The 17,766-nt window shown below is 38.6% G+C and overlaps 1 protein-coding gene across 3 annotated transcripts in view; it reads right to left on the bottom strand.

Annotated features, from left to right (window-relative positions):
• Positions 1 to 2,140: 2,140 nt before the first annotated feature.
• AMMECR1 (AMMECR nuclear protein 1) overlaps positions 2,141 to 17,766 on the bottom strand; it is a 92,770-nt gene continuing 77,144 nt past the window's right edge. For 2 of the 3 annotated variants that reach the window (XM_064669801.1, XM_064669803.1), the window contains exons 4-7: positions 16,904 to 17,018; positions 10,131 to 10,221; positions 8,243 to 8,399; positions 2,141 to 6,569 (exon numbers count right to left, since the gene is read on the bottom strand). In XM_064669801.1, the coding sequence (XP_064525871.1) occupies positions 6,455 to 6,569; positions 8,243 to 8,399; positions 10,131 to 10,221; positions 16,904 to 17,018 (478 nt within the window). In that variant the 3' untranslated portion in view covers positions 2,141 to 6,454. The remainder of the gene's footprint in view (positions 6,570 to 8,242; positions 8,400 to 10,130; positions 10,222 to 16,903; positions 17,019 to 17,766) is intronic. The other variant, XM_064669802.1, reaches the window with a different exon arrangement.

The following is a 17,766-nucleotide window of genomic DNA, read 5'->3' as shown; positions in this document are numbered from 1 at the left end:
TACTGGACAGTTTTGTTATCATTCTAATTTTGCCAGGCCTGGAGTTTGTCTTGCTTAAGACTTTTTATAATTAGGTAAGAAAACTAAAATTGCCTTTCCACTTCAGTTTGTAACATTAACAGTCAAGAGTCACAGAGGCACTAAATATTAGCCAATTATAACTCAGGACAAAATACGGAGGTTTCTGTCTGAAACAGTCTGTACTGCCTGATGTCATCCATTTGCACACAGCAGTTCCTGGGAGAACAATGGTTACTGGGATTTCTGAAAGTTTTAAGCAGTTCAGTATGACCTGTGCCTGCTACCTGCCAGTCAGCAACAGCCTGAGTTTACTGGCAGAGCTCACTGTGGGACATAAATCCTTTAATCACTGTTTAAATATTTCCTGTCCTTGTCTTTCAGGTAAAGAGCTCAGGAAAGAGTGTTACAGTCCCATGAGGCTTCCTCCACTGTTCCTACCCCAGATTTGGCAGTGTCTTATAGTTCCCATTTCATGGCACTTTAGTGGAAGGTGGGAGAACACGTACAGAAGTTTTCAGCTCAAAACTTTGTTCAGAAAGCTGCTGCAGTACTGTACTCGGACAGCCCCAGACCAGAGGTGATGGCAAAGTAGTTTTAATGCACTTCAGAAATGCTTCTGGTTGTAATTGATATTATTGCAATCTAGATAAATGTATTCTTGTCACCCAGTGTAGCTCAGACAAGCAGGTTATTTCCTTGTGTGAGGTTCCTGGCAAATACTGTTCCTGGAAAAAGAACACACTGGATATGCCCACCTGTATAATTATATATGCATCTTAGAGGTTTTAATTTTTCAGGCAGCTGGGGAACAGAATCAATTATCCAGCTTAATTTCTCTGGAACAGTATAAACCCTGATATAACAGCTTTAAGTAGAAATCCAGTGTGGTGCTGTACAGCAGCCTGAGATGAACCAAGAAAGCAATTTCCCTTTTCAGGCACTGCTAATTATTATCAACAGCTCTCTATAACTAACTGGAAATGTAACTGGAAATCAGCCTTTCATTGTTTAGTACCACCAAATACGTAAGAATAAGCAAGTTTCCATCTCTGAACCAGCCTCAATATTACTGTTTGATTTTTTTTAATAGCATGATAACAGCAGAGTTGGCTAAAGTACTGAGAAGAGTGGGAAACTCTGGGTAGGAAGTGATAACTAGCTCTACATTTCAATGGCCTGAGGGTTTTAGGAAGGTTTTATGCAGTTCAGACTAATGATACCAAAGCTGTGAGATATAAAACCAGCAATGGAAGCTATTTACTTGGGCAGGTTTCCCTTCAGAGTCGAAATCGAGTCTTGGGAGCAAGTGGAGCAATGGCTGCATCAGTCTTCAACATCCAAAGGTTACATGGATCCCACTGGTTTGTTTTCAAAGACTTTGCATCTACAGCCAGCAGAGCTATGAATATTGCATTAGGCACAGGCAAACAAACCCCTTCTAAAATCAGACCTGAGTTCCACAGAGATGGAATGCTTTGTCTCAGGAATTATCCTACAGAGGACTCAGCAGAAAGTGTCTCTCAGTGCACCAAGAATTTGGCTCAGGGAACAAAGTTCTCCAACGGGGTTTTGCCTCTCTGGGTACTTTGCTTTGCCATCAGCTGGACTGAGGCTTTGACAGAGATTCTTTGATACACATTTTGCAACAATATTGTGCTGACCAATCTGTCTGTAAGTGGTGTAGGCCATGTACTGGTTACACCAGTACAACTGGTTCTGCAAGCAAATTTTGCTTAAAAAGACTGAAACCACTTCCCTGTGTCACAGGAAGAAGCTCAGGCCTGGACAGAAATCCATGTGCAAAGTTCAACATAAAAAGTATAAAACTGAACTAGCAATTGATATAAATACCAATAACTATACTGATATAAATAATAACTGATGTAACTAATATAAATGATTTAACTTGGAGTGTTGAGCGACTCCCTTCTGAATTAGACTGAAAGCTGCAGGTACCTGTCCCCCAGTCTGCTCCTACAGCAGACAAAAGGGAAAGACAGTTAATCCCAGGAAAATATTTCTAACACACCATTAGCCTTTGACATTAACACCAGGTACAAATGCTTAAATAAAAACATTGACCAAGCCACACAATTAAGCAGAGAGACATAAAAAGAAATGGTGATTCTTTTTCCTTATTTTATTGGGTAAATGATTTAAAAGGTAATAACAATAGTGTTAAAACTACTACAATATCTTTCCACAGCCATATCTCACAGACCCACAGATAACCTTCTAGCATTTTTTTTTCTTTTTCCTCATTTTTCTCTTTTTAAGCCGTACTTATATTAAATGCCCATTTCAACAGTTTCTTCACACTAATAGCAATTAAATGTGGAAGGAAGGAGGATCTAGTTATAAAGGAAGGGGGTTCAGGTAATCTGTGATATTATTGTAATCAATCAAGTTGCTAAGGAAGGAAGGAAAAGAGCGAGGCCTTACAAGCTACTCCAGGTAGCTCTAAGCCCACTGTGTGTCACCATGGCATTGAAGATAACTCAAGATGCTGGTGAACAATTTAAAGTAATTTCTTTTTTTTTTTTTTTTGTAACATATAAAACGCTAAAATAACTTAGAAACTAGATCCAAATATCTTGAAAAGAATCAACTTTGATATACAAAAACAGTCATAAGTTGTTACAAAAGTTTCAAACAAAAGTTTGTTTTCTCAGTGCGTTTATGTACCAGCGCAATTACTGGGTCCAGAGCAAAGAAAGAGGTTTTTCTTTTTTATTTTTTTCTTTAACAGTAATAAAAAAATGAGGAAAACATATCTTTGTATATAAAGAATCACTGCTGGTCTTAAGAATAAATGTAACCAGAAACCCTTAAATCTGAGAGGCACACTTTGGGTTTCTCTTATTTTTTTTTTTCTTTTTTTACTTTTTTTTTTAACATAAAAGGAAAGTCACCAGTTTATTTAAATGGAGGAGATATTCAGACTCCCCAAATAAACTTAATTAACATCACTAGCAAAAATCAGTTAGAAACTGTACAAAAATAAAAAAGTTAACACATTTAATCCTGCAGGGATTTTGTAAGGACTGGAAGGCAGGCTTTAGGAGCAGCATTTGGGCATGGCTGGAGGCTTCTTTGGTTCGATCTAACACACATAAGAGATGTAACCTACTCCAGACAACAATTTTAAAAACCCGCACGTTTGAAGACAAGTAGAGGTCCGTATACAAACGCCAGGTGTGCCAGTGGCTGTGCCACCCTGGGCTCCAGAGTGTCTCTGAGGTCAGGACCGGGCTGCGCCCTCCCTGCCGTGGCAGCAGCGCGGGGATGGTGCGTCAGAGCTGCGGCGGCAGCGGGAAGGCCACTTGAAGCATCACTAAGTAACAGCTCCACGTCAAGTCTACGGTTTGGTTGTCGAGCTCAGTTTACAGAACAGGGTTTTTAGGAACATTAAGTAAGAGAATGAAAAAAAGCCCCCAACAATCTCCTTAATGGAATAAGGCAAACTGAGTAGTGCTCATTAAAAAAAATCAGCATTTCAACTTAACAAACAGTGAAATATAAGCTACTTGGTTGTACCTTAACTTCTATAAAGTACCCCAAATGAAAAACAAATCTGTAACTAACCCCAACAATACAACTAAAAGGTACTTAAACATAACTCCAAGGGAATGACATTTGTGAGAGCAATTGTTGATCAGCTTTAAGCAAACAGACCTATTCTGTTCCAGTGCATGTCACAGTGAGCTGCACGTTTGGTACAAAGAAACCCACAATTACACAGAAACAATCTGCAGCAGTTTCAGCACTGTGTGCTGAGGAGGTAGGTGCCCTAGAAACACTGTAGGTAGACTGATTATTCCAATCTTTGAGAAAAATATCATACAATCTGATTGACCACAGACTCTGTAACAGTTTTTTAATTAGTGATACAAAACTCTGGTCCAGAAGGGTCTGGCATGAGCTCGGTTCAAAAGCACACCTTTACAGTTTGTATAACACCCTTTAACTATATTTTTAAGCAACAGCTACTAAGAGATAGACAAAAATGCATTGTGCATTATGCTGTATACAAAAAGGAGACAAAACTATCCTTTTCTCCCCCAAGCCATGGTGGGAAGTATTGCTGACCTTGTCCTTAAAAACCTGCAGGATTGTTTATTCATCAGTATATCATTATTACACTGGTAAGAAATTCTGTATAACATCTGCATATATCGAAGATTTTTTAAAAAATCTGATATGATTTTAGATCCGCATGACCAGTCACGTGACCTTCTTGAGGTTGATTAGCACCTTTCAATACATATATATTTTTATATATAATAGATCTTTTTAAAAAACTTCTAACAATGAGCTCATGCAGAAGCACGAGCGAGCTGTAACGAGATGACAGATAAAGATGGGGTTGGATGACTTTTTTTTTTTTTTTGCAGCAGAATGATTCAGTTTGTGCTCAGGTTCCCTATAAGGGCAAGAAAAAAAACCAACACAACTCTATCAGGTAGCCACTTGTTCACATTTCCACTTGAAGGCTAATTCATCTAAAAGTGATCCCCAAGTAGAAACAAGACAACAGTATCATCCAAAATAGCCTCTGTATAAACATCTACTAATTTTTGCAGCTTCTGGCTGGCATCTCTTGGCTCCTGAAATTTCAGGCCCTCCGCTTATAAATTAAGGCATTGCAACTGAAAATGGTAATATTTGGACATAAATGCTGTGGATGAAGGAATATCAGAGACCTTCTACAAGAACCTCCATAGAAATTAAGTGGCAGAGCTAACCTCGCATAAGGGATGAGCATAATTTATCCTTATCTGATTTTGAAACCCTATTGAAACAGTTAGTCCAATTTTTTTTATAACAACTGAATTTTAATGGATTTCATCTACTTGAATTTTATATCTCTCTATATTTACAAACATTCATTATTCAAAATAACTGGAATTTCTGCTTACTGTGGTTTACTAACACATATTAGGAAGGTCTTTTCTGTAACAGACGGCCTGTGCTGTCCCCTAGAACACACACTGAGCTGCAACAGGCAGCAGTGGGAGTTCTGCAGGCACAGGAGGAAGGAGTGAGCTCCTGCCATCGACTGGGCTTGCAAATATACCACACATACCTTTTACTAAATCCTATTTTTACAGCAGGAAAAAGTTCCAATCGGTTTTCTTTCTTCTACTGTGTGGAGGGGTATCAGAATTATTACACAGTACTTACAGCTCTCAAGCACTATTCCTGCAATAGATGAAAACATGTAACATTATGGCATACTTGTCCTGGCTGTCTCACAACAGTCTTTTTTTTCTTTTCTTAAACAATAGTTAACTTGATTGAACTATTCATGACTTGAAAAAACTCAACAAGTTCAAGTGCAGATGAAAGAACAAAACTGGGATTTCTCTTTTCCGAAATAAGTTCACTATTAAAAAAAAAAAATCTCACTTTAAAGAAAAAAAAATGTCCAAAACCCTGATGCCATAGCAGCTTCAACAGGATTTGCTAGAACATCTGGAGTACTTGCTATATGTTTCCTATGAATTTCATATATAAGTATATAGTTATGTTATAGTCAAAGGCACTAAAATCTAAATCCATTTTCTTCCTAATATGACATCTGCTACTCACCAACCTGTTTTTAGAAAACAAATGTCACTCCTAATTTGAGTCATCAGAAAGGCATCATCTCATTACAAATGCATTATAATGACGAGTCTTGACAGGGCTGAGTTGCCCGTGATTCCCAGCACAGAATGGGAGACAAAGGGATCTGGGAGCCTGCTGGATTATGTCATGCCCTACCAATTAGGCCACTTGATTCTGAAAATGCTGCCACCTTAACATCACCTCTCATTGTACACGTAATCGCTTCTCTTCATCCAAAAAAAAGCATTCTGTGTGTCAGCCTTGGCATTCGGCTGCATGTGCTGGGTCTGAAGATCATGTACAAAGCTACGTGGAATCTTTACTGTGAGGGTGAGATATTGCACACACGTTACTAAGAATGTTATGAAAATGCAATTCATTGTCTCCTTTAATACCTGAATCTGATATGTTTCATTCCCTGTCACACCTATTAATGCATAAGCCATGAATGCCTTTTTGCTAAGCAAAGCATCCCTAACTGCAATCCTTAAACTCTTCCTTCCATCCACAGTCACAGAAAGCCTTGATTGATATAATTCAATGTTAATGAAGTAGAAATTTAAATTTTCATACAAAACCCAAGGGTATATGCTGCAAAAAAATCTGCAGTGAATAGATAATAAAAAAGTATGGGATCTTTGTAGTAACGCAGTTTTCCCTCCCGTTGCCATGATGGGCTGAACCAACTAAGGAGCCTCAACATGGCAACGGAAACTATCATCATAAAATGGTACAGTAATAGAGATAGCTAGACCAAGAAGGGGCAGGGTCTCCTGGGAAGAGGTCTGCAGAGAGGTCCAGTGACTGGTCATGCGGCTCAGTGTCAGGAATAATGGTTGTATGGTGGAAGGGGGTGCCCAATACCATTCTGGAAGTGATGATGCTGACGATGGGCAAGGTACTCTGTGTAGCTCATCGTCATCTTCTCACTGCGGTACCTGGAAAAGAGCGAAGAAGCCAATTCAGGAGCTGTTACCAGGAAGGTGCAAGTGGCACTAGAAATGCTACACTGGTGGTTTGTTTAGAGGTAACAACTCCATACTTCTGATACTGGGAGTAGGACTGACTTCAGCTGCACAAGGGCAGGGAGGGAACTGCCACAATGGTCGGGGTCATTCCTGAATCACATCACAAATCACAACGTAAGTGCTCATAAAAAATATTTTAGGCAAACAGAACAGTCACTGTTTTAATACTACTGTCTCTAACCTGTCAGCAGAAGCTGAGGTTTTAGGCAAGTACAACAGACAGTCAAAAAAATACTTCTGAACATCAAAAATTATAGCTTGTTCATTCCACCTATGAGGCCACTGATTTTGGTAGCAGTTTCACTGTTGTGAACTGAAATACAGCAAACACATGGCTTTCGGTGGTTTCTTTTGGTGGGGGGGGGTGTGAGTTTTAGGGTGGTTTTTGTTTGGTTTGTGCTCCCATGCTGTTGCTCCAAACAAAATCACATAGCAAGAAGAATTATAGAATTTTTGTTTCTAGGAAAAATATATTCCTTATTTACTAAGGTGCACAGAAATTGTCATTGGTGAACTATAGCACTGTTACTCTTGCCCTCAGCTATCTCCAGATAGCTTCTGTTCTTTCTGAACGAAAGATAACAAGGTGTGCAGCTGAAATAAATTAAAAGGAAATTGAGGTTCTGCATTTGGAAATGTGGCTGGATTCTGTAAATCCTTCCTCCCTAATTTTACCTTCAGAATAGCATGTTTTTCTTACTCAGAGCTACTCCACAATAATTAGATTCCTACAAGAATCCAGAATTCTGAACAGTCATTGAGACACAAAATCTTTATCTCCCTGAAGAGTACAAATGATCAAGAATTCCTTATAACGTAAGATTTTAAAAATTCCTATTTCTCCACACATAACTAGGTAACTAAAGTTCAGCAGTCATTTTACACTGCAAGCTTATACAAATAAAGAGCTTTAGAGCCATTCTTATAGACATTCAATTCTCCACCCTTCACCACGTAGCTACAATATTATGGGTAGAGTATCTGCTGCTAATTCTAAAAGAGTTTGGCTCCCACAAAGCCCTCAAGACCACATTTTATTAAATTAGCAAAATGAAACTAAACTAGTATGAAATAAAATATTAAATTCTTGTCCTCGCTCCTGAGAATACCCTGACATAGTTTCACTGGTACACTGGCTGTCAAAGTAGTACATGGCTTGCATGTCTCACACCTTAAGATCAGGGAAACCTGTACTCCACAGGGGAATAAAAGAGACTCAGAACTTTCTCTGAGAATCCAGGGGTACCAAAGGGCCTCTGTGACGTACAACAGCAGCCCCACCACACACCATCTGCCCAAACACAGCCTGACAAGGGCAAGTAATCCCTGTTAACCACAGCCCTGACCACCCCCTACAGCCAAGGAACACACTGGGAAAGCACTGCTGGGAACATGCAGAGCTAAATGAAATCTGCAGGTACCCTGATTTATACGTGCCCTGGTACTGCACAGCTGCCTCTTACTTCTTGCTTAGTGCCACTAATACAGATCCTCCAAAGTCCATACTGCTCTTGTGAAAACAAAGAGATCATTGATGACATATCCAGGAAAGGTTCCTGTTACCATCTGCGAGGAGCACTTACCAGGAACGAACACTCACAGCATTACAAAAGAGGACTAAGGTGCAGTATCCCGGTGCGTACCTGGTTAGCTTTATTGTTTTCCTGAACTCATTAGTAATCGGAGCTTTGTAGCCTCCTTTCCTCAATAAGGAATCTATGGTTTGAATGTGGTCCCATCCTGTTGAATTTTACAGGAGCAAAAATTAGTGAGAAATCCAGCAATAAGAACAGATGTTGCAAAAACACAGAAGGGGGTGTGGTGCTGTTAAGGACAGAGGCCCTGCTGACGTTTGGTAGAGACCAGAACGTTCTTCCCTACTTCAGAACAGCTGAAGGAAACACGACATACAGGATTGCTTCACACACACAGTTCACTCTACAAACAAAATGTATTTTTTATATATGATTTTATAGTTGAAATATTCTAAAAGTGAAGCCACTCTACCCAGGTGTCACAGACTGGAGGTGAGAGACAAAATTTAACTTCTCCCAAACGTTCAGGTTTGATCATGTATCACAGTCACTTTAAACACTATAAATGGCTATGGCAGTATGGAAAATTAAATTTCAGTATAAAGTAAAATTGAAAAGAATTATTAGTTGAACATGTGCAGAGAATTCCAGAGATCAGAACTTCTTCATAAATATCACTTAAATTTACAGGGATATGTGTAGTTTTAGAACTACTATATATTACATTATAGGTGTCTGGGTAATAGAAGAAGTGATGGATTAAAAATAAAGAATCATTACTGTTCTGAATAAAATCTTTATGCTATTCAAAATTCCTACTTGTTGATTTTAAAAAGCCTAATATTTTAAGTAGCTGTCAGACATGCTGTTTCCAAAAGATGCAATACATTAGTCACACTGTTACATTAGAAAACTCAAAAAAAACCAGTAGTTTTGGGTACATACAAAATACAAATGGGTAGTTTTGGAGACTTAAAGAGTCAGATTGTAATGTATGGTCTACTAAAATTATTTAGAAATTTAAACACATCCCTCCTCCTGCCCCCCCCCCCCCAATTTAAAAAAAAAGTCTGGCAAAAATTTAAAAAAATTTAAAATTTAAAAAAAAAAGCCTAGACTTTTAAGCAACTATTTGGAAAGAGAATTATCAATTAAAGATGATCCTCAGTAAAGATATTAGCCAAACCCTTTGAGGACAAACAAATATAAAAATATAAAAAGGAAAGAGAGGGGGGAAAAAAAGCAGCAATGCAAAATGTAAAAGATTGAGACAGACTGAAACACACCATCGACCTTTGAATCAGAGCTGCTTGGCCGAAAAGATGGTCCAAAATTTGATTATTCAACAAAATCTAGCTTTTTAAATTCACAAACTTAAAGCTGTGCCTCTATTTAAAAGGGAATTTCACTGACATTACTTTGGATCTTCAAATTGAAAATAATTCTCTTCCATCCATCAAAAACCCTGGGAAGTCAATGTTTGTAAGAGGAGTTAAGTACTAGCAAAAAGTACCCAACTGAAAAGCAACTTGATCTCTGGGAATTCAGGAATAAATCAGCTGTTAGGATAATTGCCCAGGCATCCCATCACTTAGCAGAGCTTCTGCATGTCCCTAATATCACAGACTAACAACTATACAAAAATTGGCAGCTTTTAACAACTGTTAGCCTGGCTGAAAGCACTGTATCACCCCTCCATATTTTATTTTCCTACAGCTATGCTGCATTTATGACTGGCTCAAAAAACAGCTACAGTTTACTGAATCCCCACAGAGGACTGACAGAGGCATGTAATTGGCATTTTATATAAGAGTCTTCTTACAATTAAGTATCGCTCCATCATCTGACATCAGTGCAAGGTCAAATATTGCATTTTAGATTTATAGGTATGTTTAAATTCTTCACCAGATCATATGAAATAAAGTGCAACAATGACCTTGCTCCTTTGCAACCTCCGGTAAGTAGGTGGCCGTGCGCTTTGATCCTTTCTCGTTGATGAATTCTATTCTAATGCCATGTACACCCACCTGCAAGAAATCAGCAGCTTTATTAGTACATTACCAGAAAAAAGGTACAGATTTCTAACATGATAAGACCCCAAACATGAACCTTTCAGTGGTTAATACCATTTTGCAGAGTTTCAGGAGGCAGCACCGCAGTGGGTACGACCTTTTTGGGAGGTGTTCACCTCACAGCCACGTAAGCTCAGCAGTGGCACAGGGATGTTCCTCCACTCCACACCATGGAGCTTCCTTCATTCCTGGGCTGCAGGAAAACCAGCTGAGGTGCAAAAGTCCTTCTGTCTCCAAGTTTACTGTCTCCTCTGACACTGTGAGCAATGCTGCTGCCAATAAAATCACCTGGTCACCAGCTACAATCTGCACACAACTAAAGAGCTGCCATATCTAACGAGGCTTCAGTGAAGAGCATTAATTTAGTTCAAAGCAACAACTGAACGATCACAGATTTGTCACACTACGAACTCAAGCCTGGAGCCTTCAAAATTTCTGCTAACATATGACAAGGAAAAGGAAATATTCCAAAGTACTCAGCTTCAAACTCCTATTTCCATGCTACTAAGTATTGCAGCATGGCAAAATGCCAGCATGGAAACCAAGATTACCAATACCAAGGAGCTGGATGGAGATAAAAGTCGAAGTGCCAAAAAAATTTAAAACCAAAGGCTGGGCACACCTTTCCAGGGCATTTTTAAGCCCCTCTGTTTCCAAGGTACAATAATTCTGTGGAGAGTACCCGTGCTGGGATCAGGAATGCCATAAAAGAAATTCCATTGCCAGAAAGTTTTCAGTTGCTTTTGAATTCTGTGCATAAACACAAAGCATTAGTAGATGGACATTTTTATTTTCATGCCCACACAACCAAGATGTTATTTCCATTTAAATCCAAAGTTCCCAACATTGTATGAGAAAATGAATAGTTGATGTTTAACAGGAATCATGTTATTTGGTGTGGCACTTCCTTGTGAACACAAAATTAAACAAAAAATGCTGTAACAGTTTTTCCAGAGACAACTTATTTCACTCTAACTGCATGGCAGTCAAGAAACAAATAAGGCATATTTACAAAGCTCTACCACTTCTTCAATTATCTTATTTGCTTATATTAAGAGTTTGTTTTTTAATCTTTTCCTTCTTTATATATGGATATAAGCATGGAGAAATGGTTGGAAGAGTCTCTTGTGGTTGGTCATGGCCTCAAAGAGTTTCCCTAGGAATTGACCATTGTTTATAAATAGGAAAAATGAAACTTCACAGTGAACTGAACTTGTTAGTCTCAAATTTTAACACGGAATTTCATTACCAAACACTCCTAAAACCCAACTTTCGTAACACGGATATCTAATAGCCAGAGAGATCAAATCTGTATACTCAGATGATGTAATTATGAACCCAAAGGGCCTGAAAGTAAAATAAAACAGTGTTAGAAACTGAAATGAGCCTACTGAGTTTATTCCAAAACCAGTATGTTTTTGCAGCTGATGATGTTATTGCTGTCTATATTCGGTTGCCTAAGCACTAAGATTAAATATTTCCAGGTTTTGCACACCTTCAAATCCTGCAGAATATGAGATTCTAAATGCTACACAAGCCTCTTGTGTAACAGTGACCCCGTAGGATCCACCAGCAACTAAGCAAGAGCACTAGTGATGTATTAAGTATGATGCAACATTCAAACTGTATCACTGCTCGGGATGGTTCTCACCAACCATCATCTTAATGGAGTTTTAGGCCATGCCTGTAGAAAAAATGGATGTACAGCAGAATGAACAAGGCAAAACAACTGCACCCATGGTTGGGAAAATTTCCTAAGATTCTGTGGAGCATGGATTCCAACTGCATTGCTGAGCAGGACTCTCGGTCCAGTACAAATGGCTTTTCATTGTTCAGCTCCAGTTAAATCAAAACCAGGCTTGAGTTAAATAAATGAAAGCCACACACAAGCGAAATAAGAATGATCCACACTAAGACTGGCATGGGCACAGTTTGGAATTTATTTGACTTCGAGAGATCAGTGTTCCCATAGTAATGAAAACTTCTGTGAGATTTCCCAAAACATCCCTCTCTGAGATGGGAAGGTAAGGGCTGGGTCTGTGCTTGGAAGGCATTGACTCTAACTGTCATTCCTCCCAGGACCAGCAAACACCTTCACACACAGCCTTGGGGCTGCTTCCCAAACTAAAAACACTGATACACTACTGGCAACATTTTGTAGAACAACATCTGTCTGTGCAGTTCAGAAAAACAAACCAATCTTCTGCAGGTGGAGTTTGAGTTCTGCCTTGTCTGGTACCATTGATTAGGGAAATTACTACCTACAGGTATCCTCCAGAGCTGCACAACCACCACGCGATTGTGTTTCAGCCTCCCACGTGGGTAGGAATCTATTTAAACTGTTGCTATTGGGAGAGGAAAGTGAGATAAGGAGAGACTTAGAAAGGCAAAAACCAACCTCCTCCAACAGAAATATTTATATGGGGCTTTAGAACATGAAATACTGTATCCTATAAATCCAGTACTTGTAGCTTTAAACTTTCTGGCCTGTTGTGTAAGTGGTCAGAGGCTACCTAAAATTAGGTCCACTGACAATTATAATTCAAGCTAATAGACTAAAACAAAACCTAAGGATTGCTTTAAACTTCACTTCTGAAGTGACCTTAACAGAAATTCAGGCTTTGTTGCGTATTTAAACACATTCATATTCATTTTTACATATCAAATTCTAATGAATTCCTCAATTACATACACCATTGGATGGGAGAAAACAGGCACACACCACATTTATTGTTTTGCCAAGTCCTCTGGCACTTGCTAAATTACTGCCCACAATACCTCTCTCTGTATCTATATCTAAGAAAAAATTGTTCCAAAACCCACTTTGAAATCAAAGTTCAAGAAACTCTTCTGTTAAATACTGTTCCATCCCAAAGTTCCAAACACAGTTCAGTAATCTATTCCCCTTGGACTGACTCTCCAACCATCCTGAGAGGAAGAAATAACATTATTCTCATTAGACTGTCCATGGGGAATTTGGATAAGCACCTAAACATCAGACCTTGTGTATTTACATACAGGGGACCACTGAATATTGTCCTAAGAAAATAAAACATTGAGATCAAGACTCCTTCTCTGTTCTAAGGAACAGAAGCTACAAGAGCTGTTGGTGTCGCTGCACTTGCAGGCAGGAAAGGTTTTCCACAACTTTTAAATGTACCTACTTTGTCAACACTGAAAAGCTACCTTTCAGTCAACATTATTGGCTACAACTATTTAAGTTAATATTTAAACCAGTGCACACAGGCTAAAGGCCTTTTGTATTACCACAGCCAGCATGTACAATTCTGCAGATTTTACTTTACTGAAGACCAGTAATTTCAGGGCAAAGACCTCTTTCAGTGTATTTTAAGGAAGAGCCACTGGTCAATTGTAGTTATTTATTACCCTGTTGGAATTGCAGGAATGATTTCCAAAAACTTTTTTATCATAATTACATACAATTGTAATGTTTTAGGATCTTTTAATAAAAGATGAGAAGATGGTGTGAATTAGCAAGGCAGGTGTCTAGCAACACCCTCCCCACTCCAGATTCTTAATTAAATTAGTGAAAAAAATTTAAAAGCATTCATTTGCTATAACATGAAGTAGAGAGGGAGTAGTTACTTTGCTTTTCTCCTCTGTATCTCTAGAAAAAAGGCAGCAGTGGATGCATTAAACCATTTCACTGGACCACAGTGATATCTCAGGGGTTCTGCTGAACAGAAATGAAGTTGCTACACTTCCAGTGTTCCTTTCAAAACCCTACATCTATTCAGCAACTGAAGGGCACTGCAATTCAGAAAAGGTCCCATGCAAACAAGAATGCTAAATTATACTTTAGGAAGCATCCTCATGACCATGGCACTGAAGGTGCCTTTAAAGGTGTGTACTTTCTCCTGATTGCTTTTATAAAAGGTGAAAGTGGTAGCAATTTGAAAAATCTTGTGGGAGCTAATGGCAGCAAATTCATACATATCTCCTGTTTACTTGACTGAAGTTTGTGATGGAAAAGGATCTTGCATCATTATTTACAACTGAAATATTCATTTATTTAGTTTGGGAAGGTAATTTCTTAATCAGAGAAAAGAAGATCTACGACTCTGCTTCAGGATATTGGAAACACTCCTGAGATGTGTCTTCAGATGACCTTGTCTCTAAGTCCCTAGAGCACTGTGAGTTGCCTGAATTGGAAATTTTGAAATATTGTGGCCTCTGTCAGCAAACTGCTGAACTGGCTCCCACAAGATCATCAGTAGAACACCTACGGATACGGGGTCTTCTAACCAGGTTGATGTTTTTCAGGATGATCTCAGCATTACAAGAGATGAAAGATGCAGAATCTCTTTACATCATACTCTAGACATCCTGAAATGTCCTTTTGCCATTAATATTGCATAACTGCAGCTCTCTTAAAAGAAACATGGGTGACATGAGCCATCTCACTGACGGGCACACAGCGATGAGTCATTCTTTTAAGGACTAGCAATTACAATTTTTTTCCCCCTCATATTTATATATCACCTCCCTGCCCCCCAGGCCCTTTTGCATGAAAACCTACTTTGTGACCATTTCTTAGAACTCAAAGGAATTTGCTAAAAGTTTTAAAACCCTATAATTAAAACAACTTAAATGAAATAGGAGACAGCAACTAAGCAAATGGATAACACAAGGACTATTATGTTTTTGACCCCTCCATTCTTCCCTCCTAAGTCAGAGCTTTTACAACAAGAATTGTGAAAATCCGTAAAATCATCCAGAACTCAGCAAGGCTAGAGTTCTGCATTAAGCTTGATTACACTGCTGTTAACAAGTCTCACAGATTCTGCAGTAAAGTACAGAAAGGACATAAAAAGTAAAAGCTTCCTTTGTTTAACACAGTATTCATTATGAACCAGCAGCCTCCCAAGGAACAAAGTTAAAACCAGTCTTTCCAAGGGAGAGTGGATTTTTGAACTCAGGCTTTGGTTTCAGCTTTTCTTTAAGGATGAGTATTTGGGTCATCTTATAAATGTATTACTGAGATGATAAAACAGCATCTAACAGTATTTCTAAGCTACTACATGCACCAACCTAAATACTATTTCATTATGCACTTCACATGTTGAGAGCGTGTTCATAGTCTGATTTTTTATGAATTATAATAAATGAAATTAAATTAAAAACATCACAATGATTGCTACCAAAACTCAACCTAGTGAAGGAGAAAAATTCCACCATTTTGATTTCTAGCTTGGTTTAGTATTAAGTCACTACAGTTTGATTACTTGAAAATACTGTTTAAAGTACGTGAACAGCTCAGTGACAAGGCAGACAACTTCTCTGAAAAAATACCTTATTGAGAATGCACACACAGTTTCAGCTAAGATTTATTCTTAGTCTGACATTGCATAAAAAAATGAGTATTTCTGATTATGGAGAAAATGCTGATAAACCCCAAAGAAAACCTGGATTCATCCAACTCAGAATTACATACTGGAAGGTAAGAAGCCCTCGCCATTATGAGGTGAATAGGAAACACATTTTTGTTAATTTTCAGCTACTGTTAAATTCATAATGCTGAGGTTACTGCTGGATACCTTCTTTCTGAGACAGCAAAGCCTTTTAGTGTTCTAACAACAAATACAGTTTCTATTCAATATATATTTTTATGTGTAAATACAACAGAAAACCTCTTTTTCTCTCAAAAAATTCTAAATATTTAATAGGGCTAAATTATTATTAAAGGGAAACACTGTAGCTTGTGTGGTGTCTCTGGCATTATAGCACATCTGCTATTGTATGACAATTTCAGATTTTTTTTTTGATGTCCACTCAAATACAGACTCAAAGAGCAACACAACACGATGACTGAGATGAGAAGTTCATCTTGAGTCTAGAGGCTTGTTTTTTCAAGTGTCTAATGCCAAATAATTTGGGGAAAAGCAGAATACTACAGACTAACACTTCCATCAGCACACTCTGCCATACACACGTCAGCATCTGCTTCTCAGTCTCTCTGATGCTGCTGTTCCCAGGGAATGCAGGCAGGTTTCCTAGAACCTGGCAATTAAAACAGATTCAGCTCCATGCGTAAGAGCAAAGAAAACCAGGAGTAGTGATTTATTTGGCCTCACTGCATACAGGCTTTGTGGGGTCTGTGCAGGCCACTCACTCCAAAAGCAAATAAAGTTTTGGGAAAGACAAATATCTTGCTCCTACAAGCTAAATAAGGAAGCTTGTTCTGGGATTCCAGTTTTTTGCAGTGTTTGTTTCCAGAAGCATACATTCGGATTATTCACTTCCATGCTGGAACATCCCCTTTCCAGAGTCCATGGACTGATCTACCACATTTCTGTGTTTGCCATGCTGCAAACAAGGCCTCAGGACACCTTTGCTCAGACAACACTTTGCTTGATGGACTCTTAGACACTAAGACCACTCTGAGTGCCTAAGTGGGCAAACCCACAAGTTTATTCCATTTTCATGGCTCACACTTTTAAGGTGATGACAGTTCTATCAAAAAGGAACTCTTGAATCTATGCACATAACCATGTGTATAGAGTGCAACACAGTGACAGCTGCACTAATATATGCAGATCATTTAAACAGTGTGACTTTGGCTACAGATGTTCATGGTATCAAAATCATTTTCTTAAAAGACATCTGACATTCTTACCTCCCAATCCAGGTAGTCACATACATCTTCAAAGTTAGTGAGTAGAGACACTGAGCAGAAAAGCCGTGGCAGCTCATCCCTCGTCATTGGGGGGAAACGACTATCTTTAAGGGCACTGTTGAAGACAAAACAGAATTTCAAAGGATTTTTTTTTTTTTAATTTCAAGGATCTAATGAATCATCTGAAGAGTATAAAGGACAAAAAAAAAATCCTGATGAAATGATGACCGGTTTGATAATCCAGTCACCAGTGTAATACATGGATCAATATTCCCAACTTTTTCCTTAGGCATTTATTTCAGATCTTGGCTGGCCACAGTCAGGTGTTCTGAGGGTCATTCCTTCCTGAGTTGGTTTTGCTACTGTGACAATCTTATTAATGAAGCAGCACAAAGCTTTTGGAAAAAGTTACAAAACCAATAGCTCTTCCACTTGCAACTTGTAAATCCCTTTCAAAAAGGATTAAACTTCACAACATGAAGTGGAAGGGGAAATTCTATAGTCTGCAGTGATCAAACACTTAGTACAGTAATCAAATTGTAGAACTTAATTATTCAGTGAAAAAAATACAAACAAATAATATTCATGGTTACTAGCAAAGGTGAATATAAAATTCAAGGGTGAATATAAAAACATTCAAGGGCTCTACAGACCTGTAAACCTACAGGACTTGAGGAGGTTCTGCAAAGCAGATGTCATGATTAGTAACAAGGAAGCTGCAAACAGCTAATCCAGGGGCTGACATACCATTCTACAGACAAACACACCTAGTGGGGTAAAATCCCCTCCTGAGAGGAGCTATCTGTGCACAGTCCAGCACGTTGGAAACACACAGCAGTTAACAGACAGCAAGCAGTACCACG

This window comes from Pseudopipra pipra, chromosome 13, assembly GCF_036250125.1.
Source record: "Pseudopipra pipra isolate bDixPip1 chromosome 13, bDixPip1.hap1, whole genome shotgun sequence".
Taxonomy (NCBI): Eukaryota; Metazoa; Chordata; class Aves; order Passeriformes; family Pipridae; genus Pseudopipra; species Pseudopipra pipra.
This window is presented reverse-complemented; position numbering and strand designations above follow the sequence as displayed.